Raw genomic sequence first — 25,955 nt, 5'->3', positions numbered from 1 at the left:
CTTTTGGTGTCAAGTTTCTGACTTTTCCAGGTCACTTCCATGTCAAAACAACAGCTTGCCTGTACTGTGCATGGTTGTGCTAACGAGCGAGGGTGCGACGTGTCGCTGTGGGCTGGGGGGAGAGTCACAGGACGCTGAAATGAATCTTACGTTCCGCTCGGCTGGACCCTTCTCCCTCCCGTCCATCCCCCTCACCCCACCTTTTCATTTTCAATTAGGCCGCGGAATATGAATCTTTAATAGGGTGATAATTGTGCTAGCATATTTACTGTCACCCACCATTAGGCCAGATTAATTAGCCCATTTAGTTTAGCTTAGGCAAGTGTCTGACTGAGGAATGGGGGCAGTGATGGAAGGCGAGCGAGCGAGCGCCAGTGGAATCAGCACAATCTGCTTGGGTATCATAATGCCATCTTTCTCGCTCTTTTTGTGCCGTTCGCCGCCTTCTCTGTCTTTTCATTTTTCTGCCGCCTTAACTTTCCGTTGCTCCATCAATCCGCACTCAGCACTATTTTTTTTTTTTGTGTGTGTCGTGACCTTTCAAGTTGTTCAGATGGAAGTCGAAAGCATTCTCATACAGCGTCTTGAAAGTTTCTGTAATTCGCATCGTAGCGCGCGCTATGTCGTCAGATGACTTTGACATGATGATGATTGATTCAGCAGCAAAGTATGCTTTCTGCGCTATTTCAGTCTTGTGCTTTGACTTTCTATGGACTTTTGGGGTGTGTCTTGACTTTTTGTGGCTCCTGGATATCAAATTGTTGCTGCTGGGTGGAAGCTTCGGTCCAAATTTGGTTAATTTATTTTTTTCTTCCCCAAATCAAAACTATTTGTTCGTCGCTACTCTAGTTGGTCTGAAAGTTTTGCAAATTATCCTCCAATCTATAGTGTTAAAAATAGCTGGGCAGCAAAACTTGCCTTGACTACTACTAGTGCGGGAGCATTGTGACATTGTCTCCTCAAGATTGAAACTCATAATGAGTAAGAAATTCAGTTTTGCAGTGACAATATTTAGGTCAGATACATTTTCTGTTGTTTTGTTCAACATTGATAGCTGTAGTGCTGCAATACAGAAAAAAAGAAAGCGTCAGCAGTGAATATAGCTTTTGTATAAATTAGCAGTAGTATATGGAAGTGTTGTGCTGATGTTGCAGCACAGTGTTTTGTGGTTTTTTTTTTGGTTTTTTTTTTTTGTTTTTGTTTTTTTGTTTTGGAGATGAGAGGAATCTGACCGACAGACAAAATAACATTTATTATGCCATTAGCGTAGAAAAGTAACCTTTTTGTCATACTTTTGAATGAAGACACAAACAATTTGCAGAATTTTTATAATTGCCTTCATTCTTAGCAATTACCCGTATAATTTTTGTTTTTGTGTTCACTTGGTCAAATTTCATGAGTCTGATGGTACAATTGTCTGTCGTTTTTTAAAAAACATTTTCAGGAAATGAAAGGTAAAAAAAACAACAACAAATTGAACATACTAGAAGAGAGAGTCAAGTTGCCTTGATTTAACCTTTGTGGTTTACTGTGACCTGGATGACTGAGAATCCACACGGACACAAAGAAAAAAATAGTTTTTTTGGCAAGTTCATTGGCATTGTGACAATAAATGAAAAAAGTCTTGGGCAATTATGTGATGGGCCATATGTATTGTAATATTTTTGTCATTGAAAATATTGTTTATGACATAAACTCAAGGTCAATTGTTTGCGGTGTATAATTCCCGGTTAGAGGAAATGTTTTCTCATTTTTGTCTTGCTTGAAAAATATTGTTCATCGACACGAATTTGACATGGAATAACCTTTTTTTTTTTTTCTTCTTTTTTTTTTTTTCCGTTGTTATGAACTGTAGCAAGGTCCCCGTGACTCAATTTACGTCTTCCAGCCAGCAGTGTGAAATGACGTCTAGTGAACGTGTCAAGCCGCCGTTTTGCGTCCTCTTTGCCTGTGTATATATTTCCGCGTGTCGTCACACGGCAAATCAACATGGCTGCAGCTACTCAATGCAAATGACTACTTTGAATCAATGCAAGTGCGTGCACAGCACTCAAGCCGTCCTCTTGTCCTGTCCTCTGATTTGCAGGTGCTGCGGCGCTAAGACTGCTCTCAGGTCAGGACAAACCCGTCACCATGGATAAGGATGAGGAGGAGAATATGAGTGAGTCGGCCGGACCAGCTTTTTTTGTCATTTGGCTTTTCTGATCTGTTGGCCGTTTTTCTTACTTTAAAATATACTCGCTTGCATGTCCTCCGTGGTTTATCCTCATGTTCTTCAGATGTGTAATCAGCACAGTCTAAAGTAGTAAACAACACGTTTCTACTGCTTCGTGATAATCTAAACAAAAGATGATAGTCATACACATTCACAAACGTCTGCTAATTGGTTAATATGATTGCCACTGAAACTCTCTCGGCGAGTCCTGACATGAACCGAGAAGATACAGCAGTGCACACGCCCAGATGTTACTGACAACATAAAAGGGAAAAGTTAATCAGTACATCTGAAGAGGCTTCAGGTCGTATCACAGTTTTCAGACTTCCTCCTCAGAAAATCTTCTTTTCCAGAGCTCATTGAACTTTAATTAGACATTTGAGCCCAAATTCATAGTCGGCGTCTCTGAGAAAGCCACAGAAAGGTATATGTGATCAAATGTGTTTGCCCCCCATATTTTTCATGATGAGTCAGTCATGTAATCATGTCACACATTTGGAGCATAGCAAATAAGGCCCAACTCGACATCTGTGTTATTGCTGAGGGTTGTTTCAACTATCCAGTAAATCTGATATCAGATATGGATCACTTGAAAATCCATGCAAAATGCGATATGTCAAATGTGCACTTAGACTTGTAGTGTAAATCCATTCTAAAGTGCTTAATTGATGATGTCATTGAAAATTGGTGATTGACGACTAATTGATTAATCGCCGTGGTAAAGTCAATCTGCCACACAAATGACATCCGTCGACGATCGCAATTTTCTCCCCCAAACCAGATGTCTGTAGTAGTACCAATATTGGCCTGTCAGAGGCAGTATGGTGCCACAGGACACCCAGCCTGTTGATGAAGGCAAAGAAGAAAACGAGAACAGAAATCAAAGAAGCTAGGCTAAAAGTTATCTTATCATTTTGTTTCACATGAGTCAGACTTGCTTGAACCCCACAGTCTGAAGTATTTGCAGTTATAAATATTGAACAGGTTGAACTGTGTTTACAATTGGCGGCCTTACCCAATTCTGTGAGCAGATCGTTGAGGAAAAATCACTCTTAACACCCCACCTCACAGTTCAATCTCTTGGGATAATCGATCAGACAGCGAGAATCTGACTTGAAGCGGCAGAATGAGGGCCGCATGTGTTGTACTACACAATGACAGGTAGTGACTGCTGATTACACAAACGCTGGCATGAATGTTTTGAAGTGCATGTTTCTGCCGCCATAATTTAGTGCATAGGATCATGGTTGATGCTCTCCAACTTTTATCTTTTGCTGTCTCATCAGACTTTTAGTCCAACCGAAAGCTGTTTATACATTTTGAGTGTGTAGAGAAGGTTTTACATGCTTTAATCAACCATGTTTTTCAATTTGCATGCAAGTTATTCATTATTATTGATTGCAAGTGATCAGATATATCTGTTGTAGTATTGATCACTGGATTAATCTGTGTTAAACATGTTCCACGCTAAATTTAATTTTTGGGTCAGTCATATTTTTTGTCTTAATTTTTTCTTCAATATGCAACTATTATTGCTATTTTTTTTAATTTTTTTTTATTAATCAATCTTATATATATATATATATATATATATATATATATATATATATATATATATATATATATATATATATATATATATTTCCGTGATTAGGGGTTAAAGTTTAGTTTTTGGGTTTTGTCCTTTTGTAACATTTCTCCTTGTCTTCCTTTATATCCATTTTAACTGCAAAACAAATGCAACCATGAGGAATGCATGACGTGTGCCACGCCAGTGCATGTTTTCAGAGCTCAGAAATTGATGAATGTGCAGTTTGAATGACGACTGATCTTTTGGAGTACCTTTTTTGTTTGGCTTGTCTGAAGACATGACCGTGATTTGATTCCGATGGTAACGGCATGTCAATGCAACACAACACTGATGAGCTTCATGCGGGGGTGGCGGGTGAGGGGGGGATTTCAGAGACACAGGGTCGCACGAATGGCCCCCTAATTTGAAACGTTCTTTCCTCCTTTATGGACTACGACATGTCATTATTGTCAAATTTTCCCGCGAAGGGGTGGGTTGATGTCACATTTTGAACTGGCACTCTTGTCACCAGCCGAGCTTTTTAGGATCCAGCAGTAGGCAGAGTCTTCTCATTCTGCCTCTTTTTGATGTGTTCTCCCGTTTTGCCTGGTCCTCAGCTCCTCCTTACCCTTTGCACTCCTCCCCTGCACTCCCTCAACCCAACCTACAGTCCCACTCATGCACACTGCGGCCTCTCTTTCTCCTGAGTACCGCAAGGAGTAACCTATCAAGCCTTTGCTGAAGGATGTTATAAATGAAAATTTTTGCCAATATTCCATCCACTTTGCTTACTGGGCTCAGTGATATGTGTTCCCCAGCACATCTAAGAACAGTAGTGTAAATTTGTTTCTTTATTGATGTCCTTGAGGGTCTCAAAAGATCCTTCCAAATACAATGTAGAATCATTATTAAAATCATCACTTTAATACTTGCTAGTTGCACTGTAGGTAACAGGATTGTATAAATGAAAACTGCGTGTGTAGATATATTTGTGTGTTGAATATTCATAAATATATCAACACCAGGACTTGAGACGTTGTTTCACTCTGAACACCTAATGTTCATGAGATTCATAAGATAGGAGAGACTGAACTGTAAATATGAATCACAGTAAAAATTTCTAAATAAATCTAAAATGAAATGTGACCATTTTGTTCAGCAAGCACAACAGTTAGTGAATATAACTGACTGACTTGATGTGAGGCGCTTAAAATGTCGAATCAGCATTGAGATCATCATGAAAAGATATCTGCCTTTATACAGGAACACAAATCATTGATTCAGTTCCAAAGAGTGATAAAGGAATCTATAAATTTTGCATTTACAAGATCCTGCAACGAAGGCGTTGTAAGTTACTCTTTCTGGGCACCGCAGGTTCGAGCAGCACTGACGTTAAGGAAAACCGAAACCTGGACAACGTGTCCTGCAAAGAAGGGGTGGGTGTGGCCGAGCAGCTCCCCAATGGAAGCGGCCCGGGCAGTCGAAAGCGGCCCCTGGAGGAAGGAAACAATGGTCACGCTCACTCCAAGTTCCGAGCCAAGAAGCGCAAGAAAACGCCCGGACCCATCCTGCCCAAGAATGCCCTGATGCAGCTCAATGAAATCAAACCGGGTCTTCAGTACAAACTGCTGTCCCAAACGGGGCCGGTCCACGCGCCGGTTTTTGTCATGACCGTAGAGGTCAACGGACAGACGTTTGAGGGCATGGGCCCGACTAAGAAGAAGGCTAAATTGAACGCGGCGGAGAAAGCGCTGCGATCCTTTGTCCAGTTCCCCAACGCCTCCGAGGCGCACCTGGCCATGGGCCGAACGCTGACCGTCAACACGGACTTTACTTCCGACCAAGCCGATTTCCCGGACATGCTCTTCAACGGCTTTGAGACACCGGCCACACCCGAAGAGTCCTTCTATGTCGGTTCCAACGGTAGCGGCACGTTAAATTCACTCGGGGAGTATCCGCTGCCCACGCCACCCGGCAGCAACCTTGTCCAGGCGCCGCTGCCGCCTCCGTCGGCATTCAGCTCCCCCTCTAGTGGCAAAAACCCCGTCATGATTCTCAATGAACTCAGGCCAGGCCTCAAATATGACTTTGTGTCAGAGAGCGGGGAGAGTCACGCCAAGAATTTTGTCATGTCGGTGACGGTGGACGCGCAGACGTTTGAAGGCTCGGGCCGCAACAAGAAGCTAGCGAAGGCCCGGGCAGCGCAGGCCGCTCTCTCGGCTCTCTTCAACATGCAACTCGACCAGACGCCGTCCAGGCAGCCCATACCCAGAGAGGGACTGCAGCTTCACCTCCCGCAGGTAAGACCACCTTTAGTCTTCCTTTTGTCATACTCAACAACTTGGCGTTGTGATGACTATCGTCAGCAACGGTAAATGGTACTTGATTTATATAGCGCTTGTCCACCTTAAGAGGCCTTCCAAACGCTTTAGACTCGAATATTAATTCACATACTGATGACGCAGCATCAGGAGCAACTGGGGGTTCAGTATCTTGCACAAGGATACGTCGACATGGTCACAATTGACCAGATGTGGCACCGACATTCTTCGGGCAAGATTAGGAAAACAGCATGGCGCTGTAATGACACAGTTGTGATTTCTGGGTCAGGTATTTTCAGGATGTTGATTTCTCTTCGAAGCAAGCAAAGGGGGTTTTAAAGTTTTTAGTGAAGGGTATCTTCACTCCCTCACCATGCAATTTTGCCCAAAAACAAAAGGAAATACGCATCGTTGTCTGTTGCTGCAGATATAAGGAAAATACCTTTTTGCCTTACTCACTTCGACCGATTGTCGGCAAAACCGAAATTTTTGGACATTATTCCTGTCAAGCAAAGTAAGAATGAATTTATATTACCTCATAGTTTCAATGTTTTGTTGACATTTATCATAAATGGTAAGTCAACAAACGTGTGGACGGTTAGTTGTCCGCAGCAAAACGCACGCGTCGTCACAGAGATGACGTCTCGTTTCTTGATTGGTTTACTAGGTCATGCGGGCGTGGTTTACGGTAAGGTTAATTGCATGGGATCGGGCCCAGAACCTCTGGGTTGCGGGACGTTCACTCTACCACTGAGTCACACCGCCCCAATGAAAACAGTCGGTCCTCGGTTTACAAGGCGTTCAACTTACTATGGTGGTGAGGTTACCCAAATTTATAGTTGGAGATTGGCGTATAGTCTATCACTGCCATAGTACCGGTAATTTTTATTATTTAAAGTATTTGAGAAACACCAGGCATCGATATTAAACGATAACACACCTTGAAACATCGCATGTCGATGCCGCCTCAGCCCAAGCATCCCCCGTATAATTCCGCTGAGGACGTGGCCGCAGATATGAATCCTTGTGATTGAGGATTCAAATCTGCTAGTAATCAACTGCCGCTGTGACTGCTGTAAAATGAAATTACAAACAAAGCGTTGAGGTGTGTTGCCCGACCAATAGGAGTAAAAAAGATTTTAGCGCTTTAGTGCTTTTTCAATATAAATGTCTGTTGTTTTGCAACCTTTATTGAGTCAAAGCACTTATTTTTCATTACTAAAATCTCTGCCAAACAAAAAATGTCACGATCTGTTCTCAGGTTATTCACAAATGTATTTACTCAGTGGTTGTACATGTTCAATGCTCAGCAAGCACACTAAGGGTCACTTCACAAAAAAAAAAAAAAAAAAAAGTAGAAGTGGAAGCACTAAATGGGTATTGGGCATCAAAGACCTGCCGTGTAAATCCAACACAGGAAATTTGAAGTGAGCCAGCAGTCGACAGAAGCCAAGTTTGATTGCCTGGGCATGAGGAAAGCTAGCCCATAAAATATAATACAGTATTAGGGAGTGTTTATTTCTATGTTGACTTGACTGGGAAAGCATCCATCCAAGTAAAATGACATGAGACACTTAGCTCTATTTTTTTGTTTTACAACCAGAGCAATGTCTGTAGATGGTTTGTTTTTGTTACTACTTGTTTATAGCTCACCATTTAACTCAATCCTTTAGTAATAGTTTCTAACCTGTTCCTTTGAATCCATCAAAAATGCATTGTCCTTCTCTGTGCAAGAACAAAAGATCTGTCACATCGATAACCTTGTCACTTCAAAGTTAAAGGACCTCGGCTACGATTGGGTGAGTCCAAAGAAGCGGCAAAGTAATATTATAATAATCTCATTAGTTTATGTCCATCTAGCTGTAGTCTTCACTCGTCTCGGTTATCGTCATTTTCTATCACATTAGCCACCAAGTAAAGAGCTTAGCCAGGGAAAATGTGGCTGTCAAAGAACACAAGATGTATGTTCATTTGAGCTTGCTCTTTGTTACATGACTTCCAAGACACCTTGAAAGATATTCAAGCATCCATTTTAGAGGTACAGCGAATACTCGTTCATCGCGGGGTATCATTCCACATCCACTGCCATTTGCCGAATATCTGCAGTACGGAGAATATACGTTGAGAGGGATCCAGAAATTGAAGTGTAGTCAATACTACGTCCTACCTGAATTATTTTCTGACGTCTCATTCCTGATTGTTCAGTATTTCCCTCTGGTGCTAAGAAAGGTTATTTCAGTTGACTAAAACTAACGAAAAAATAAAATTAAATAAAACAATTTTCTTAACAAAATAAAAATAAAAACAAAAATGCTTTTAAAAAAAACAAACTGACTGAAAACTACATTTCATGTTTACAAAATGAACTAAAACTAACTAGAATTATAGCAAAAAAGTAGTTTTAGTCTTTGATAATTCAATATTCAATATTTATTCATTTTGTCATTGTGCAAATAACATGGTTATAAACAACAACGAGATATCATTAGGAATTAATTTAATGCATGAGCCGTTGGGGATGATTTTTATAATGTGATTTTAAGTAGATTTATTTTGATATTAACCGGAATAAGAATGTTTGAAAGTGTGTCACACAGAAGTGACCTCATCTTGCAGCAGCCAATAGAAAAGCACCTTCAGATGACGTCACTCCCATGGTGTTTTTTTTTAATATTGCGCACAATACACATTTTTTTTTAAAACTAATACTAAAACTTACCAAAACTAAACAAAAACTAAGCATTTATTAAAGAACCAAAACTCATAAAAACTATCAGAACCACCCTAAATTAAAAAAAAAAAAAAAACGCAACAATATAAAAACTAAAATGAAAAATTTCTAAACTATAATAATCCTGGTGCTAAGGCAGAAAAGTTCCAGGACTTGTGTCACAAAATCCAAACTACAAGTTTTCCCCTTGAAAGGAATCTAACACATTTTCCCAGTCATTTCTACCAAATAAATCTTTATGCACTCCTTCCGGGATCCTCTGTAGCTCCGTTGTCACGTCCATCTTGTCGTCCATTGTCATGGTGAAGCAGCCATAATAGGCTATTTTTATGTTTTCAGTATATACTGTAAAAAACTGCGTATATTACAGGAAAAAAAAAATCTTTCAATTCCGCAATTGAACAATTTTAAAATCCTTCCACAAAAACATAGTTTAGTGTGGTCGATGAATCATTTTATTGCCAACGTTCTGGCTCTTGTTTGGTGCTGAAGACGAACACCGTGACAGGTAGCTCTGCTCGTGGGTGGGAGGGGGCAACATCAGACGTGTTTCATAGGCTGTCGGATTTGACAGTGTGTGGTGTGTGTGTCGGCGTGCGTGCGCTCGCGTACATGCATGATTACAGGTTCTCGCTGACGCCGTCTCTCGACTGGTGGTGGATAAGTTCAGCGAACTGACAGACAACTTCACCTCCCCCCATGCACGGCGGAAAGTCTTGGCTGGCGTCGTCATGACAACAGGTAGATGGATGTGTAGGGGACTTTTCACTGCAACTAACAGTTTGTAATTGAGCCTGTGCCAATTCTAATAAGTCTATGTGCCCCTTTATTTATTTTGTACCATCTCTGACGGTGTCAATCCAAAGTGAGATTTATTTTCCCTAAAAAGGGAAACATTTTAGAATTACTGTTTTGGCAGGTGAGTGTCCATATGTCATCTCATGGACTTATCGTATCTTATTGTTTTATATGCTAATTTGTCCGTCCAACATCTGTCCATTATCTGTAGTGCTTGTGAGAGTCACAGTTAGTGGGTGTTTTTGATTCCACAAACCATTGACCAGGCAGCGCTGCACTTAATGTTGCACTTCCCATTGGTTTAAAAAAAAACAAAAAAAACAAAAAAACACTTAGTTGTCATTTAACGTTTATGGCAGCTTACATCGTGATTTTACTAATCGTTATTAAACGTTTTTGGTGGTCAAAAAGTTAAGGGCTCTAGAAATGGCTGGATTTCAGAAGAGAAATGGTGGAAAGCATGTTTGTCCTTTCTCTCCCGAACAGGAACGGATGTAAAAGAGGCGCAGGTCATTTGCGTTTCGACGGGAACCAAATGCATCAACGGCGAGTACATGAGCGACCGCGGGCTGGCCCTCAACGACTGCCACGCCGAGATCATCGCCCGACGCTCGCTCATGAGATACCTCTACATCCAGCTGGAGTTCTTCCTCAGGTCAGTGTTAACATTTTCCGCCTTGCATCACCTCGCCCGAGCTTTTCAATCGCCTTCAGTGACGCGACGGCTTCTGCTTGATTGAGAATGCGTGTTTGTCTGTTGCCATAGCAACGGCAAAGAAGAGCATCAGAAGTCGATATTCATGCCGTGTGACAAAGGAGGCTACAAGTTGAAGGACAACATCCAGTTCCATCTCTACATCAGCACCTCGCCCTGTGGAGACGCCAGGATTTTCTCCCCGCACGAGGCCGGCGTGGAAGGTAGGGCGCCGATGCTGCTGTCATTACTTTGAAAATGACACAAGAAAAGAAAAAAAAGTTCAAATGTGTGACAAATACAATAAGAATTTATTTGTAATGACTTGAATCTTGATGAATCCAATGATTTAATATATATATTTTTTTTTAAATGGTGCCAGCGGGTACTTAGCCCCAAGTATCACATGAGTACCCCACAGGCCTGTTCTAAAAATAGCTCATCAGTGATGACACTGTGACTTACTGAGAATTAAAACCAGAAAACAAAAATGAGTCACTGTCTTCTTAAAATAATTGCCTGTAATTTTTATTTTATTTTTTTATTTTATTTTTTTTTTTATTTTATTTTTTTTTATTTTATTTTATTTTCAGGACACACCAAAAAATTAACCGTTTGCATCATCAGATGATTTTGGCAAAATAAAAAACATTGAAAATAAATGACTTAGGCAATTATTAGAAGAGGTTGACGATGTATTTATTTATTAAAATTTAACATGGTACACGTTTATTCTGTACCAAATATGTTTTATTTAAAAATGAAAACATAATTGTGTTTAAATGAGGGAAAAAAATGCTGGTTTTATTTTTTTTTTTGGGGGGGGGGATTAGAGCTGTTATTTCAATACCGTGACGCCGCAACATTTTGTAATCATACTGCCGGAATCTACCGACAATATTGGTCAATATCTATTTGTAATTAACTTTATTGTAATTGATTAACCAAATTTAGAGGTGCAACAATTGACAATTAATCAATTAACCGTCGTGCCGTACTTTGCCCATCCCTGCGCCTAACTGACATGTTTATGATGCGTCCTTGTCTGAACAACAGCTTGCTAAATTAAATCCTTGAGATTCCATATTCTGCTTGGTTCAATTTAATTAGAAATTTGCCACAATGTCCTAATAGGCATCCGACACGTTGAAAACAAGGCTTCGTTAATTACAGCTTTTGTTAGTCGCTGTCTGCGCCTATCAGTCCTTTTTCCCCCGGCCGGCCCAACCCTCACTACTGTCTGACTGATTAACCTCCCTCGTGTTTGGTCCAAGTGTTTTCCCGTCGCACGAGTAAACTCCACATTCAATTAGGCGATGAATAGACGCCATCGGAAACATTGATAACGAAATATTGCTGTGACGTTTTTGTGTTGTTTTTTTTCTGGCCGCATATTTTTGCTTTCTCTTCACATCATCATTTGTTGTTAAATGTCCTTCAATGCCAAACTCAACAAGGTGGTGGACGTGGTGGTGGGGGTTGGGGCTGTCAATCATGACTGCATGATAGCTGCGGGCGAAGGGAGCCGCCGTCCAAACACGAGTCAGTGGAAGTTGCCATTTTTAGGTGCAAGCAGATGCCTTCTAATTGGTTGTCAGTTTTGCACCTTTAACGCAGCTCGATGCAACCTAACGCACGCTCACTGCTGCTATCACAAGCCCAATTGGTGCCGTCTCATGTCAGCTCATTTAATTGGACACTTCAAAACTGTCAAGGAGAAGCTTGTCATCTTTCTTTGCAAAAAAAAAAAAAACACTTTCTGGAAGCTATATTTTGGAAAGAAATTAGACTTGATTGAAAATGTGACATCACAATTATAGAATGATCATCATATGCAACCTTTTCCCTCCTTGTGTGACTTGATGGCCTCAGACCAAGGAGACCGACACCCCAATCGGAAAGCGAGAGGTCAGCTTCGGACCAAGATCGAGTCTGGCGAGGGCACCATACCCGTGAGGACCAGTAACACCATCCAAACCTGGGACGGGGTCCTGCAGGGGGAAAGGCTGCTCACCATGTCCTGCAGTGACAAGATTGCCAGGTCACTTTCATTCAAATGACATAAAAAAAAGTTTTTTTTTAAGTTTTTTTTTTCTCCCGTTTACGTTAGCTTAGCTTAGTGATAGAATAAAATAGACATATTACAAATTGGGGTTATGTTATAAACTGAAGATTCTTTGAAAGGCTACCAGTTGTATTAACAATCAGACACCTGAGTACCTGTAAATGGTGTTGAGGACAGAACACAGAATGTCTGTAGATTTGTTTTGTGTGTGTGTGTGTGTGTGTGTGGGGGGGGGGGGGGGGGGGGTCGTTTATAGTTAAATCGAGTGACATTATTCAAAGTAATTTTTTGCTCCTCAAGTTTGTTTCCCATTCTACAAATTGATTTATTTCTGTTATTGTTTACTGTGCCTTGGTAAAGCAGCTACATTCAATTTGTAGGAGTTCAAAGTTCACTGCAGGAAAAAATGATTACAAATATAATAACAGTGGTCAAAACATATTTCGGTACCAAGAAAGTTTCAACAGTTTTAGGGTGTTTTGTGTTTTTTTCTGAATTGGGTCCTTTTTTTTCCTTTTTTTTTTTTTTTTTTTTTTTTTTTTTTTTTTTTTTTTTGCAAACTGCAAATAGTACATAAGTTATAACATTGGTATTTTCTTTATTCTACAACGTTGTGGCTTTATCTGTCTCTTCAAGCATGTCAGTGCAATATTCTTTAGTTTTTGATGCAATATCGGCAATCATTATTGCAGACAGCCTTCTATATGCAAATCATGTTTCATGAGAAAATTAAGCAAACATTCTGAAAACTTTTTTTTTTTTTTAATGCAAAAACTGGTGACATCAAAGCACAAACACTACTTTTAGTAACGATCAAAGTGTATTTTGTTAACGTCAAAGCACATTCATTATCAATCCATAAATTGCTACAAAGAAATATTAGTATCTCAAAAAATAGCCACTTTAAAGAAAAGGATGCCATTTTCTGACTCAGCAGCCTAAAATGACCCAGAAACCATCAAAATATATTTGGCACTTGGGGGGGAATGTTAGCCAGTAAGTCAAATTTGTCCAATTGATGAATCATCCAGCTTATGTTTATGCACCCAAGTGTTTTTCATGCAAATGCAAACTGTAAATATAACTACCATAAATACGTCCAAATTCACAATTGTCATGTTCTCTATTTCCTCTTCCCAACAACTTGAGCATTCCAGGCAGGCCTGTAAATTGTCCCAAGTCTGTCATTTTGTTCATGCGGTGTCAGGGACGAGTGCCCTGATGGACCGACCTGTCCTTGCAATATATCCGCACACCCATCATGGCATCTTTAGTCTCTGTCGCCGTTCAAGGCGACAGACAGACAGCGTGCCAACCTGCTGATGAAGGGCGGCCGCCCGTTGCCAAGCAAACAATAAAAGTTGTCCATAACTCTTCTCCAGCAGCCGCCCTCCTCCTCCGCCTCCCTCGTCCGGGATGGTGATCCCTTGCCTCAGTGCACCGAGTGATTGGACGCCAAGCGTTGCGCATGATGAAGGACGCGTCTGCTGCGTTAGCGGCCGCCTCGTTCTTGTTCTTTTTTGCAGTGTGACTGCACACTTCTGTTACTTGTCGTACTTGTGCTATCGATTTCACTTTTTTTTTTTTTTTTTTCACCCCCTTCATATCGCCCGTGTCAAAAGTGGTGCGATCTAAGTCAGTAGAGGGCAAAATAGCTTTGCAATGTTGGGATAATAGCAAGGAAACAGCACGCAGGTTAATGAGTAGCGATTGATTGCTTTCTCACATGACGTGATGCCATTTGCAGTTGGGAGAAGGTGGGAGTGTATTTTTCCAACTATAAGTTCTTCCAGTCAAAAAAAAAAAAAAAAAAAATGCATCGTCTGGTCTATCAGAAAGTAATTTTGCCCACTGTCAGTTTTACATGCGCCCTTTTAAACCTGTGCACGCTCCACATTGGGAATGTTGCCTTTTCAGGGTTTTTCCTGCCTCAAATTGAGGCAGTTAGTATCACCCTGACTATGATAGGTGACTACCGATACCAGGTATCAATATCGGTGCCAATACCACTCTTATTTTAAAGGGATACTTGACTCATCGAGCCATTTTCAGCAGCAAAAATTTCCTATTTTGTCTATAATTAATGTGTTAACGTCATTATTTTTCATGTACAATTAATACCTTTAAAAAGTAATTTTTCTACTTGCGCCGACGCTTGTAGCACCCCATAATGTCATCATTTCCTGGAAATGTCATAAAATTTGCTATTAACTTGATCACAAATGTAATCAAACCCAATGTCATAATGTCACAAATAATGTACCATATTACATATATTAATATCATAGCATCTATCATAGCCGATAGATGACTTTGGGGCAGAGCAGTTCTAATCAAATGGACGGAGCTCATTTTGATCAACTCTGCCGAGAAATAAATTTAAACTTTTCAAAATACAATTTGGGGTTTTTAACTCATTCACTGCCTTTGACGGAAAAAGACGTCAAATGATGCAATGCATTTTTGCTGGGCTGGCAGTGAATGTGTTAAAATGTAATAAATGCCCAATAATGTAATAACGTATACACATAGCAAAAATGTTAGTCATATATATATACTGTATATATATTTGCTCCATTATTTTTTTTCTTACATTATTGGGATTGATTACATTTTTGATTGTTACGGAAATAGTTAATAACTTCCACTAAATAGAGGACAGAGCCTTGTTCTTAAAACCATGCAAGTATCTCTCTTTCTTTTTTCTTTTTTTTGTCTGCTTTTCGCTCCACTTTTTAGTGCACATACACGCGCGCGAGTGAGGTGGGAGTGTGACGCTTGGCCGAGCATGTCAATGGGAAAATGACGAGGGAGCGATGGCTAATGATACAGCGCAGACATAAAGGAGAGGGGGAAAAAAATAGCAAATTGGATCCCTCGGTAGGATTGTGTGTGGTACATTGTGTTGGCCTGTGGCATTTATATACTCATTTATCTTACACGTGTTGCCATTCAACAACCATTGGTGTCTTTTCGACACTTTATAACCTCAAACGTGATGACAGGAATGGAATTAGATTTAAAAAAAAAAAAAAAAGTATTCTCATAGCGTGTATGGTAGGTTCAAGTTGGGCTCTGTAATCAGCGGAAAACTCTGATGTAGAGCTGATATTGGGTAGTGACAAATGTCGGTATCAGCCTTTTTTTTTTTTTTTTTTTTTAAATCTGACGGCCAAGTTAAATCTAAAATCATTTTAATCTCAGGGAGTTATTTATTTGAATTTTTAGTTAAAGAGATGCAGGGAACCTTCTGAACCTATTGTTTATGTTCAACATTAAAACAAAGAAATGTGAAAGTTTCAGATTTTAAGTATTTTTAAACTTGACTCATTTAGCTATCTTCAGCAGTAAAAAATGAATATTTTGTCTATATTTAATGTGGTAACCTCCATTATTTTTCATGTACAATTAGTACCTTTGAAAAAGTAATTTTTCTACTTGCTGTCGACTGATGATGACATCACCTGTGCTGAGGAAGTAGGTGAAGACCAATCATGGCTCAGTTTACTGGCAAAACCCAGAAAGCAGGTGACTGCAAGTAGAACATTTACTTTTTAAAGGTATTCATTGTACATGAAAAATAATGAAGTTATCAAATTCATTCTGGACAAAATATTAACTTTTCACTGCTGAAAATTGTTCGAGCCAAGTGTCCCGTTAAATTTTGTGGAAAACCATATTTACTGTAGAAAACTATAGAGAGTTATGCTATTCCCTTGCTTAAGTGTCCATGTAACTTTTTAAGACGTACTGTGATAACCTTGGGAGCTCCCTGAACGTTTTGTTGGAAATTTAAAAGGATGTCAATTATCTCAGATTTTAAAAAAAAATTAAATTAAATTTTAAAAAAATCTACATTTTGAAAAGTCTGAAAAATTGTTCAATAAACATGCTTTAAGTCATAACAGAGTCAAGATTGGCATTTGTAAAAAAAAGAAAAAAAAGTTTTACTGAAACTGAATATCAGCTTCAAATATCGGCCTACTTGACTACTAATATCGGCCCATATCCCAAGCAGTGATAATTTTGTCGACGAAAATTTTTTTTTCAGATTAAGAAAAAATTAAAATGGAATCCATTCATTGAGACTATAAGGATAACTAAAATTGACTTGACAAAATTTCATCACTGACTCAAATGAAAAAAAATGAAAACAACACGGTGACAAAAATTCGCACAATCCAATCCGAAGGAACGAAACGCGAGTTGGAGAAAAGAAACACTCAGAAAATGTTTATTTAATATTCATGTTTCCATTCATTGTGCAGCTCTAAAATTAATCTCAATTACGCACTTTTTTTTATTTAGGTGAAAACTAAGTTATATTATTGTCAGTTCAACATGTTTCACTGAAACAATAAAGACACCGATTTGTACGTATTAAATATTTCTTGTGTGTTAAACTTACAGTTCCAAATAGGTGCGTTATAATTTTCTGAATAAAAGTTGGAATGTATGCTGAAGGAAAATATCGACTGTCAATTTAGTCGACTAAAATTGCTCTTCTTTTTCGTTGACTGAAATTGGATTATTATTATTATTATTATTGTTATTATTATTATGTAAAATATGGAATATTATTAAAACTAAAATACAATCAGATGATTAAATTATGACTAACACTTTCATTTGAGTCAAAAGACTATATTGAAATTTCTCGTGAAAATGAAGACTGATCCCAAGCGGTGCGACGTGTCTGTTTCAGGTGGAACGTGGTGGGCATCCAGGGCTCGCTGATGAGCTACTTCACGGAGCCCATCTACTTCTCCAGCATCATCCTGGGGAGCCTCTACCACGCCGACCACCTCTCCCGAGCCATGTACCAGCGCATCGCCGATATCGAGGAGCTCCCGCAGCAGTTCACGCTCAACAGGCCTCTGCTCAGCGGTGAGAAAACGACCCCACAGCGTCCTTGATATTTAGACAGCCGTCAGCTGACATTTACCGTGTGGAATTTGAACAGCCGGCGCGCTATTGCGCAACACCTTGACGTATTACCATTTTTTTTTTTTTTTTTTTTTTTTTTTTTATGTTGATGCCGCGCAGGAATAAGCAACGCGGAGGCCAGGCAGCCGGGCAAAGCGCCCAACTTCAGCGTCAACTGGACGGTGGGCGATCAAGGCCTGGAGGTGATCAACGCCACCACCGGAAAGGACGACATGGGCCGGGCCTCGCGCCTCTGCAAGCACGCCCTCTACAGCCGATGGGTGCGACTGCACGCCAAGGTACCCCCCCGAGAAAGAAAGAAATTGCCCCGAAAGTGACGCAATCAAACCGACACGCCTCCATCAAATGCTGTACAAGTTGAAATCGTTTGGCGAAGCGCCGATTCGATCAGCTTTCAATTGCTGTCGACTGAGAATGACATCACAGTTGCGCAGGACTCGGCCAACGACCAATCACGGCTCACCAGCTTTCTGAGATGGGTCATGTGACATTTGCAAGCTGAGCTGTGATTGGTCGTAGGGCTGGGCAATTAATCAAAATTCAATTACAATTTCAAGTACTACGCTCCACAATTACAAAATTGGCATAATCGTAAATAAAAATAAAATATTATTAATACTACTCAGTCTTGAGTTGTTTAAATGTATACATTTGTACATTTTTTTCATTTTAAAATAATTATTTTAATAAATATTGTTTGGTCCAAAATAAACTTGCATAATTAGTGTTTCCACAACATTTATTTGTCTTAATATTTTTTACATTTTAAACATTTTCTTGTTTTGCGCCAAAAAAAAACAAATGATTGCCCTAATCATGATTTCAGTTTTTACCAAATTAATCATGATTAATATTTTCTTCATAATCAAGCAGTTTGGTTGTCACCTGAGCCACAATGATGTCATTTTCAATTAACATTAAGTGGCAAAATGGCTGCTGGATTTTCCTGCTTCATGTCATATTCCACAAACGTGTATTCATCCGAATGTCGTGCTTAGACTAGTAGGGCAGCATAGGACATATTATTGGAACGAACATTTTTGGGTTGGATTCATCCCAAAAAAATTTTAATGAATAAATAAAGTAAAGCAGATTTGAAGTGTAAAGTATAAAAGTTGGTATTGAAAAGTTGCCATTTTGGAGATGACAGTTGGACTGCTGTATTATGAAGAAAATATTAATCACGATTATTTTGGTAATAACTGAAATCACGATAATATTTATTCTTTGGTACACGACAAGAAAATGTTTAAAAACAACAAATATTAAGACAAATAAAAGTCTTTGAAACACTAATTATGCAAGTGTTAAACAAATTTATAAATTTAAACCACTTAAACATCACAAAATTAATATTAATCTTTTTTTCTTTTTTGGGGGGGATGATCGTGCTGATTTTGTAATTGTTGTGTAATAATAGTTGAAATTGTAGTTGAATGCCGATTAATTGCGCAACCCTACAATTCTTTGAAATACTATAATTATGCAAGTATTAAATTATTTCAAAATTTAAATAAGGTGCAAATTTATAAATCTAAACAACTCAACGCAAAATTAGTATTAATCATTGTTTTTTTGTTTTTTTTGATGATCGTGTTGATTTTGTAATTGTTGTGTAATAATAGTTGAAATTGTAGTTGAATGCCGATTAATTGCACAACCCTACCTGACAATATTACAAAGTGTCATGTGTAAATAAAGTACAACTGTTGCTGACGGCCTTTTGTGGTCTTGGTCTTCCCCTCCCATGCCAGCTGTCGTCCGTGTTGCGGATCAAGGCGCCGAGGCCGTCCTCGTACCACGACGCCAAGCAGGCGGCCGCCGAGTACCACTCGGCCAAGCAGGCGCTCATCAAGGCCTTCCACAAGGCCGGCCTGGGGGCTTGGGTCAAGAAGCCCATCGAGCAAGACCAGTTCACGCTGGGATCCTGAGGGAGGAGCCGCTGGACCCAAGAAGGGATTCTCAACTCCTCCCACCAGGAGATCCAAACCCGTGTTAGCAGCCCACCCTCATAGACTCCACCCCCCCCCACGTCCCTCCCGTATATTTGCACGCAACTTGCAGCTGTTAACTCGTGGAAATAAATGTGCATAGTTCCCAAAAATGTAACACACACACAAAAAAAAAACAACAAAAAAAACAAAAAACCTTTTTTCATCAGGGTCACTCCTCACCGGACTCACCTCATGAAATCGTGTGTGTTTTATTTTTGCTTTTTTAACAAATGGTGGGCTTCCCCATGGACTAAAACTGGAAGACATTTTATGTTTTATTCTTTTTTTTTTTTTTTATGTGGTAGTCTGTTTTGTTTTAGTTGTCTTATTTTCAGTTGAGGTGATGCGTTCGGGTCGCCTTGAGATGCACAGATAAACGTTACAGAAATTATGAAATTCAGTAGGAATTAGTTTTAAAAAAAAAATGTCTTTTTGATCATAGATATTGGGAACAGATGTCTCTTTTTTTTTTTTTTTTTTTTTTTTTAAAGTTTTAGTTTTTCCGTCTTTTTATTTCGGTTTTGCCATTGACGTGTCCGTACTTGTACATTCCTTCTCGTTGTGCTTGTCAAACGGACGTGCGGACGTTGATTCCTTTGATCTTGAGCGAGTGTTTTGCATGGCGGACCCGCAACGCATGCCGACGAGAAAGAACGGAAAAGTTTTTGCGTGCGTGCGTGCGTGAATGCCAGCATATTCCTCCACAGGCAGCTTTTCGATCTCTGTCGATTTTTCTACATTTCTGCTGTTGGTTGTTTACGGGGGGGAGAACTCGCTTATGTTTTCTTAACGTGGGCGCTTTTTTTTTTTTTTGTAGATTCTCGATTATACTAACAAAAAAAACAAAAAAGAAGAAGACGAGCCCAAGTGATACTGGATTTATTTATTTTTTTTGGGAGGGGTGGGCGGAGTACTGATGCAGATATTTGTTCAAAGAAAAAAAACAACAAACAGCACTATTGAGCTTACCGGCTGATATTTTTCTGTACAAGTATGAAGGTACACACGTACTGTCCAGTGAAATGTATTTCCAAACGTACTCACTATGCAAAATGGCCGATATAGTGTTGTGGTATTTAATCTTATGCTCGTTGTTGACGTGAGCGTCGTTTTTCAATGTTGTCACTTTTGGAGTTGAGAAGTTGAGTCGCATTTGAATGAATGAAAAGGTGAAGACGCGTTAGCTGGTGAAACACGGATACGCCCTAAAAGACTCCTCAAAGTTTTCTGTACAGTGGAGAGAGAGCTGACTTTGAGGGAGTCCAACGTTCAAAAACTGTCACGGCTGACTGGTTTAGACGGGCGGACGACGGTCTTGTTGTTCCTCGTTGGTCCTGTAGGTGTCACTAATCAGCGTGTCAGACATTTTTTGTTGTTGTTTTTTTTCCATTTGGACAGACTGCCATCAAGATTTGCACACTGTGTGCCCAGCTTTAATTCATGTCAGCTTAATGTCGCATGTGTTCCAACTCGGGGAAAAAAATACGACAGTGACAATTATGACGGTTACACACGTGACGATATTTGGGACGAATTTTGAGTCTCCTCTTTGTGATCGGAGCGTTAGCAAAGAAAGGCTTGACTGTCAGATGTGTCTCAAAGATTATTTGGACTGATTATTCTGTGGTATGGGATGTGTTATGACGAGTGATTTATAAGATATATAGATACATACGGAGTCCTCGAGTTAGGGCGCACTCAAACGGCTACACTTGGTCCACCATTTTGGCCACAGTGTTTTCCCCTCATCAGCTATTTAGCCCTTAGCTAGCGTTAGCGCTTGTGCACTTGTGGGAGTATCTTTGGCCCCCTTCTTTTCTATCCACCTCTAAGCAGTAATGTTAAGTACAGCATTTTATTTTTATTATTTTAATGTATTTTAGATTATTTTATGCAAATTTTGATGTAAATATTAACTTTGATGGGGAAATTCGCCTTCGGGTTACATTGCTAGCGTAAGAACGGAACTCTGACGTAACTTGAGGATTCCCTGTATATTATATAAGACAATATATATTATAACGTTAAACATGTTTGATGTTTACAATTGTAAATCTTTGAGTTAGGCAAAAGCATGAACACTGCCACCACTTGATAATCACGCCGGATAATCGTTGACACAAATCTGAAAATCTGGCCTTTGCTCATTTTGAGGGGAAATTAGGCTCAAAATCATCCCAATGATGATTATTTGCGTACCCAACTCAACCGGATGAAGTCACCACATTGATGTCGACAAATCCTCGTGACTCGCCGCCATGTTCTTGCAGCGTCTTTGAAGCATACTCTGGAATCTTCACCAAAGTTGATGTCATCGAGAAGCTCTTTATTATTCTCACTCTGCTTGTTTTTCATTATTTGGTGGGGAGCATTTTGAATTTAATTTGCTGGGGGACGGGTCCACAAATAGTGGAAATCCACATGTGGTTTGCGTCCATTGAAATGCATTGGGGACAAGTGGGGTGGGGGGTAGCCTTTTCAAACCCCCAACCCAAAATTATTTGAAGAAATGATAAACATCTATGAAAAATAATGTGAAATCGAAAAAATAATATAGAAAATACTTGAAAATGTCGAAATGCTGACTTGCACCCGACTGCCAAAACAAAAAATCCTTCCACATTCTCTCCGTGACCTGCATGCACTCACAGCCAACAATGAGGCACTCTAAAGCAGCCGTCCACGCCGGCCCACAACCCGACTCGTACCTTGGCAGTCAAATCAACTTCATATCCGAACGTCATCTTCGCTCTTTCACCTTTTTCTCTGGATGATGCGCGTGCACTTGCGACTGACAACCAGGCACTCTAACGAGGCCGTGCCTCCTAACTGCATGTCGTAATTAGCTCCTCCCCTTGCCATACAAAGTCGATTCAACATACCTCATTGACACCAATGATTAATATGAGCCAGGGGTTTGGCGCCATCTTGTGGCACATCGCTGTTACGTCATTAAGTTTCAGAGATGGCAGAATTGCGTTTGTTTCTGTAAATACAAACCATTTTATCAGATCTTCCTACCCTTTTTTTTTTATTTTATTTTTTTTATTAAATGTTCCTGCTCCAAGTGGCCCCGGTGCGCACTGCAGTGACAATTTCAGGCCTCACACCCCCCCCCCCCCCCAACTTGTCGTCGTAGCCGACGTGACGCCTCAGCATCGGGCGGCTGACACGTGTGATGTCATAAGTAGCGTATAGGTCTGTTTCCTTCCAGCGACTTGTCTTGCGGACAGTCGAGAATCGCGTGTTGACGTTTGATCAAGAATTGAGAATCTTCCAGACGTGAATGTAAAGAGGACGGAAATGGGATGTTTTTCATGGATGGCAGAAAAGTTGTCAAGGATTCCTGCACCAAAGTGACATGCAATACCCCCCTTTGTGTCTGCTGTGAGTCACTTTAATGCCCCCCCACCCTCTCCAAATACACGCGCACACTTTGTTCTTCGGAGCTCTTTTGTATATAAGGACTGCCTGCTTGTAAGATTTTTTCTTCTTCTTCTTTCGACTGCACTGAAGATGTCAACCGATGATGTCATAAGAAACCGTCCCCCGTTTGGGGTCTGGCTGGGAGACGACGGCAGCGAGAACTGAACTGTATTCTCCTTGCACCTCCACTTGTAAATTCTCAATGTTGCTCTGTGCCCCCCCTCCCACACGTGTGAAATACCCCCCCCCCCCCCCCAAAAAAAAAAATCTACAGTACAACCTTGCATGTATTTACCAACGCTGCACCTCGCATGATGATTAACTTTTAAAAGGACTCGTGTAGGGAAAAAGAAAATATATGAAGATAGACATAAAATGAATAAAATAATTCTTAGTTTACTTTTGCATGTGTTGGAAGAGTGTTTCTTTAAATGTGCTGGGATTGAAATTCCAAAAACATCAAATCAGGTACACACACACAAATGTGTATCCCTGAAGGAGTCACGTTTTATTCAACGATCATAAATTTATCAAATGAGATCAAGAACGCTTTTAAGATTGGCAGAATTTACACAGTTAACAGTACTTCATGTATGTCTCTTATTTTGAAAGATAAAATGTTGCTACTTCCGGTAGCGTACGCTAATTTTAACAGGACTTGAGCCTTTATATATATATATATATATATATATATATATATATATATATATATATATATATATATATATATATAGTATTTTTTTTTCCAAGGTCAATTTATACATTTTAAACATTTTCTCTTATTTATTAATTTTTTTGGTCATGTTAAGTGTCCATCTGGTGTAGATGAATTCAATAATCCAAAAATTCTACAGCTTGTGATACTTCGATTGATTGATTGATATATGTTAAATTGTACTTGCTAGGAGACGAACTCTTAGAAAACTTTGCTTTTGTCATGGGGGTTGTATTTTAACGCAGCTTTTAATCTTCAACTTATTCTAATGTGCTTTTTATTTTCAGTATTATTAATGTTGAAACAAGCCATAAATGTCAACTTGTTTTGAGAGGCTCACAGTAAGCCATTGGCACCAATTGAGTGGAATACAAGTCATTAAAAAGTCAAGTTTGCATTTAATATCAAGAAACTCTTCTTCCAAATGATCTCAATTCATCGTCGAGTAATACAAACAAGCTGTTGATAATTTATCCAGCTGCTCATCGGCACGGTGACCCCCCCAACAGGGCAAGCTCAACATTTTAATGAAATCAAATTTTACAGATGTGGAAGCCCCTCCACAGGAAATGAAGGCATCGTAGAGTGTCAATATCGCAGAGCAGATGCCGTGAAATAAATAATACATCACAAAATGTGCCTTGCCTGAAGCTCTTCATGAAGTCGAGATGAAAGCTTGAAACCACCAAGGCGCAAGAACAAAAAGAATGTAAACATGATCGAAAATCTGTAGAAAACTTCGACTGAGGCATTTTGATGTTTATAAAAAGTTGCTATTTTAGAAGAATACTATATTTACATTATTTATATACCATATTTGGTCTCACCCATCAAGTAAGAAATGAAAAAAAAACTTATTTTTATCTGCTTATTTCTGAGAATGAAATGAAATTCACGTCACAGGAAACTGGTGCAAAAAAAACTGTGACATCAATTTCAGTTACCAACAGATGTCAGAGAGATGTAGTGGTGCTTTATTTTATTTATTTTTTTACTTTTATAAATGTTCAGTTTGCAGATGTTTAGTGAAATAAATATTTCTCCCTCGTGAATTTTTTGTGCCCCAGTACAGTATTAAGCCTAGTGATGCCCCTGGGCTACTCCAAAGCGTCATATAAAAAAAAAAAAAGGGACGAAATGTCAATTTTTGCGCTGTCCCTGTTACACTCTATGCCACGGAAGAGGCGGGACTTCCGACTTCCATGTTTTTGCACATGAGCTTTGATTCTGGTTCCGGTTCGTGATGTGTGGGCCCTGTCCCAATACTTGTGTTTCCGACTTTGTGCCCCTCGGTTGCGCGTTACCTTCGACGGGTGCGAGTGTGTAGTGTGTCTGTCAAGTTGTCTGAAGCACTTCAGAGAGCTGAGACACAAAAACACGGAAGTCGGAAGTCCCGCTACTTCCGTGGCAGAGACCACCATTGCTGTTTGCCTACATTTTGGAGTCCAAAACTCAAAATACAAGGTTTGACTGACAACTTGACATATTGTAGTCACTTTTAATATTTTCCTGTCCGAAATAAATATCGTCTCTTGAGTTTTACTGTAGCTAAAACATGAATTAGGAGCGTGCGTGGTGGTTCGCGGGTGTTTGAAGGAGGAGCTTAATTCAGCCAGCCGTGCCCCTGAAAGGAATGACAAATCATTAGCGTTGCTCCGTCCTCTCTTCCAAGGCCCGCCCGCATTTCCATTTCAATTTTCTGCTCAACGGACTTGATGTATGTGGAGAATCGCTGCACGGCGACATCGGTCTCCACCTCGGCCGCCCGTTACTCACTGCGAGTGTGACCTCCAGTGTGTGCGTGTTTCAGTGTCATGTCGGCGCTGCGTTCAAGGCTAATGGATAGTAAGGGAAGCGGATCTCAAGGTAAAACGCTGGTATAAGGAGATTGAAGAGCACCCGTGAGGGGATAAGACATTGGTCTTCACATCTTCACGTTGACCCTCTTTGTAAAGAAAAAAAAAAAAGAGAGACAAAAATGGTTTGCATGTTAGTGTCAGCCATCTTTCAAGGGTACCGGTGTTGGTGTCAAATGTGATTGGGCTGCCAGATAGATTGTATTGGGGGTCCCCTGCAGATGACATCACGCTACGGGATTGTCCGGAAATGACCCGTTTACAAATGGGGGCTCCAGGTGGAAGAGTGGAACCGTCACTTGCCTTCGGTGCCGGTTGGCGCCGGTTGGCGCCGGTTCGCTCCTCCGCCTGGGAGACCCATGTGGCCTACATGAAGTAAGCTTGTGCGTGAGTGAGAGGTAAAAAAATAAATAAATACATTTAAAAAAAAAACAGTTTACAATTGTTCAAAATAACATTTATGAACTAAAATTGTAAAAACATAAACCTAAAATATAAAAGCATGATACTTTCAAAGTGAAAAAAAAAAATAGATTGAAGCGCCTTTGCGGTTGCATGTGACGTCTGCACAGCAGTGCTAACAGTTAGCTTCGGTTTGGTTTCTTTTTTAGCTGTTCACAAAT

The 25,955-nt window shown here is 39.9% G+C and overlaps 1 protein-coding gene across 3 annotated transcripts in view; it reads left to right on the top strand.

The window, feature by feature from the left end:
* Window positions 1–23,165, top strand: part of adarb1b (adenosine deaminase RNA specific B1b) — a 197,843-nt gene extending 174,678 nt beyond the window's left edge. For all 3 annotated transcript variants that reach the window (XM_077536847.1, XM_077536846.1, XM_077536845.1), the window contains 9 exons: window positions 2,087–2,161; window positions 5,160–6,085; window positions 9,464–9,578; window positions 10,122–10,290; window positions 10,402–10,553; window positions 12,202–12,370; window positions 17,100–17,281; window positions 17,441–17,619; window positions 19,096–23,165. In XM_077536847.1, the coding sequence (XP_077392973.1) occupies window positions 2,134–2,161; window positions 5,160–6,085; window positions 9,464–9,578; window positions 10,122–10,290; window positions 10,402–10,553; window positions 12,202–12,370; window positions 17,100–17,281; window positions 17,441–17,619; window positions 19,096–19,272 (2,097 nt within the window). In that variant the 5' untranslated portion in view covers window positions 2,087–2,133 and the 3' untranslated portion in view covers window positions 19,273–23,165. The remainder of the gene's footprint in view (window positions 1–2,086; window positions 2,162–5,159; window positions 6,086–9,463; window positions 9,579–10,121; window positions 10,291–10,401; window positions 10,554–12,201; window positions 12,371–17,099; window positions 17,282–17,440; window positions 17,620–19,095) is intronic.
* Window positions 23,166–25,955: the final 2,790 nt, after the last annotated feature.

This window comes from Festucalex cinctus, chromosome 11, assembly GCF_051991245.1.
Source record: "Festucalex cinctus isolate MCC-2025b chromosome 11, RoL_Fcin_1.0, whole genome shotgun sequence".
Lineage (NCBI taxonomy): Eukaryota > Metazoa > Chordata > Actinopteri > Syngnathiformes > Syngnathidae > Festucalex > Festucalex cinctus.
The sequence above is the reverse complement of the archived record's forward strand: the minus strand, read 5'-3'. Positions and strand labels throughout refer to the sequence as shown.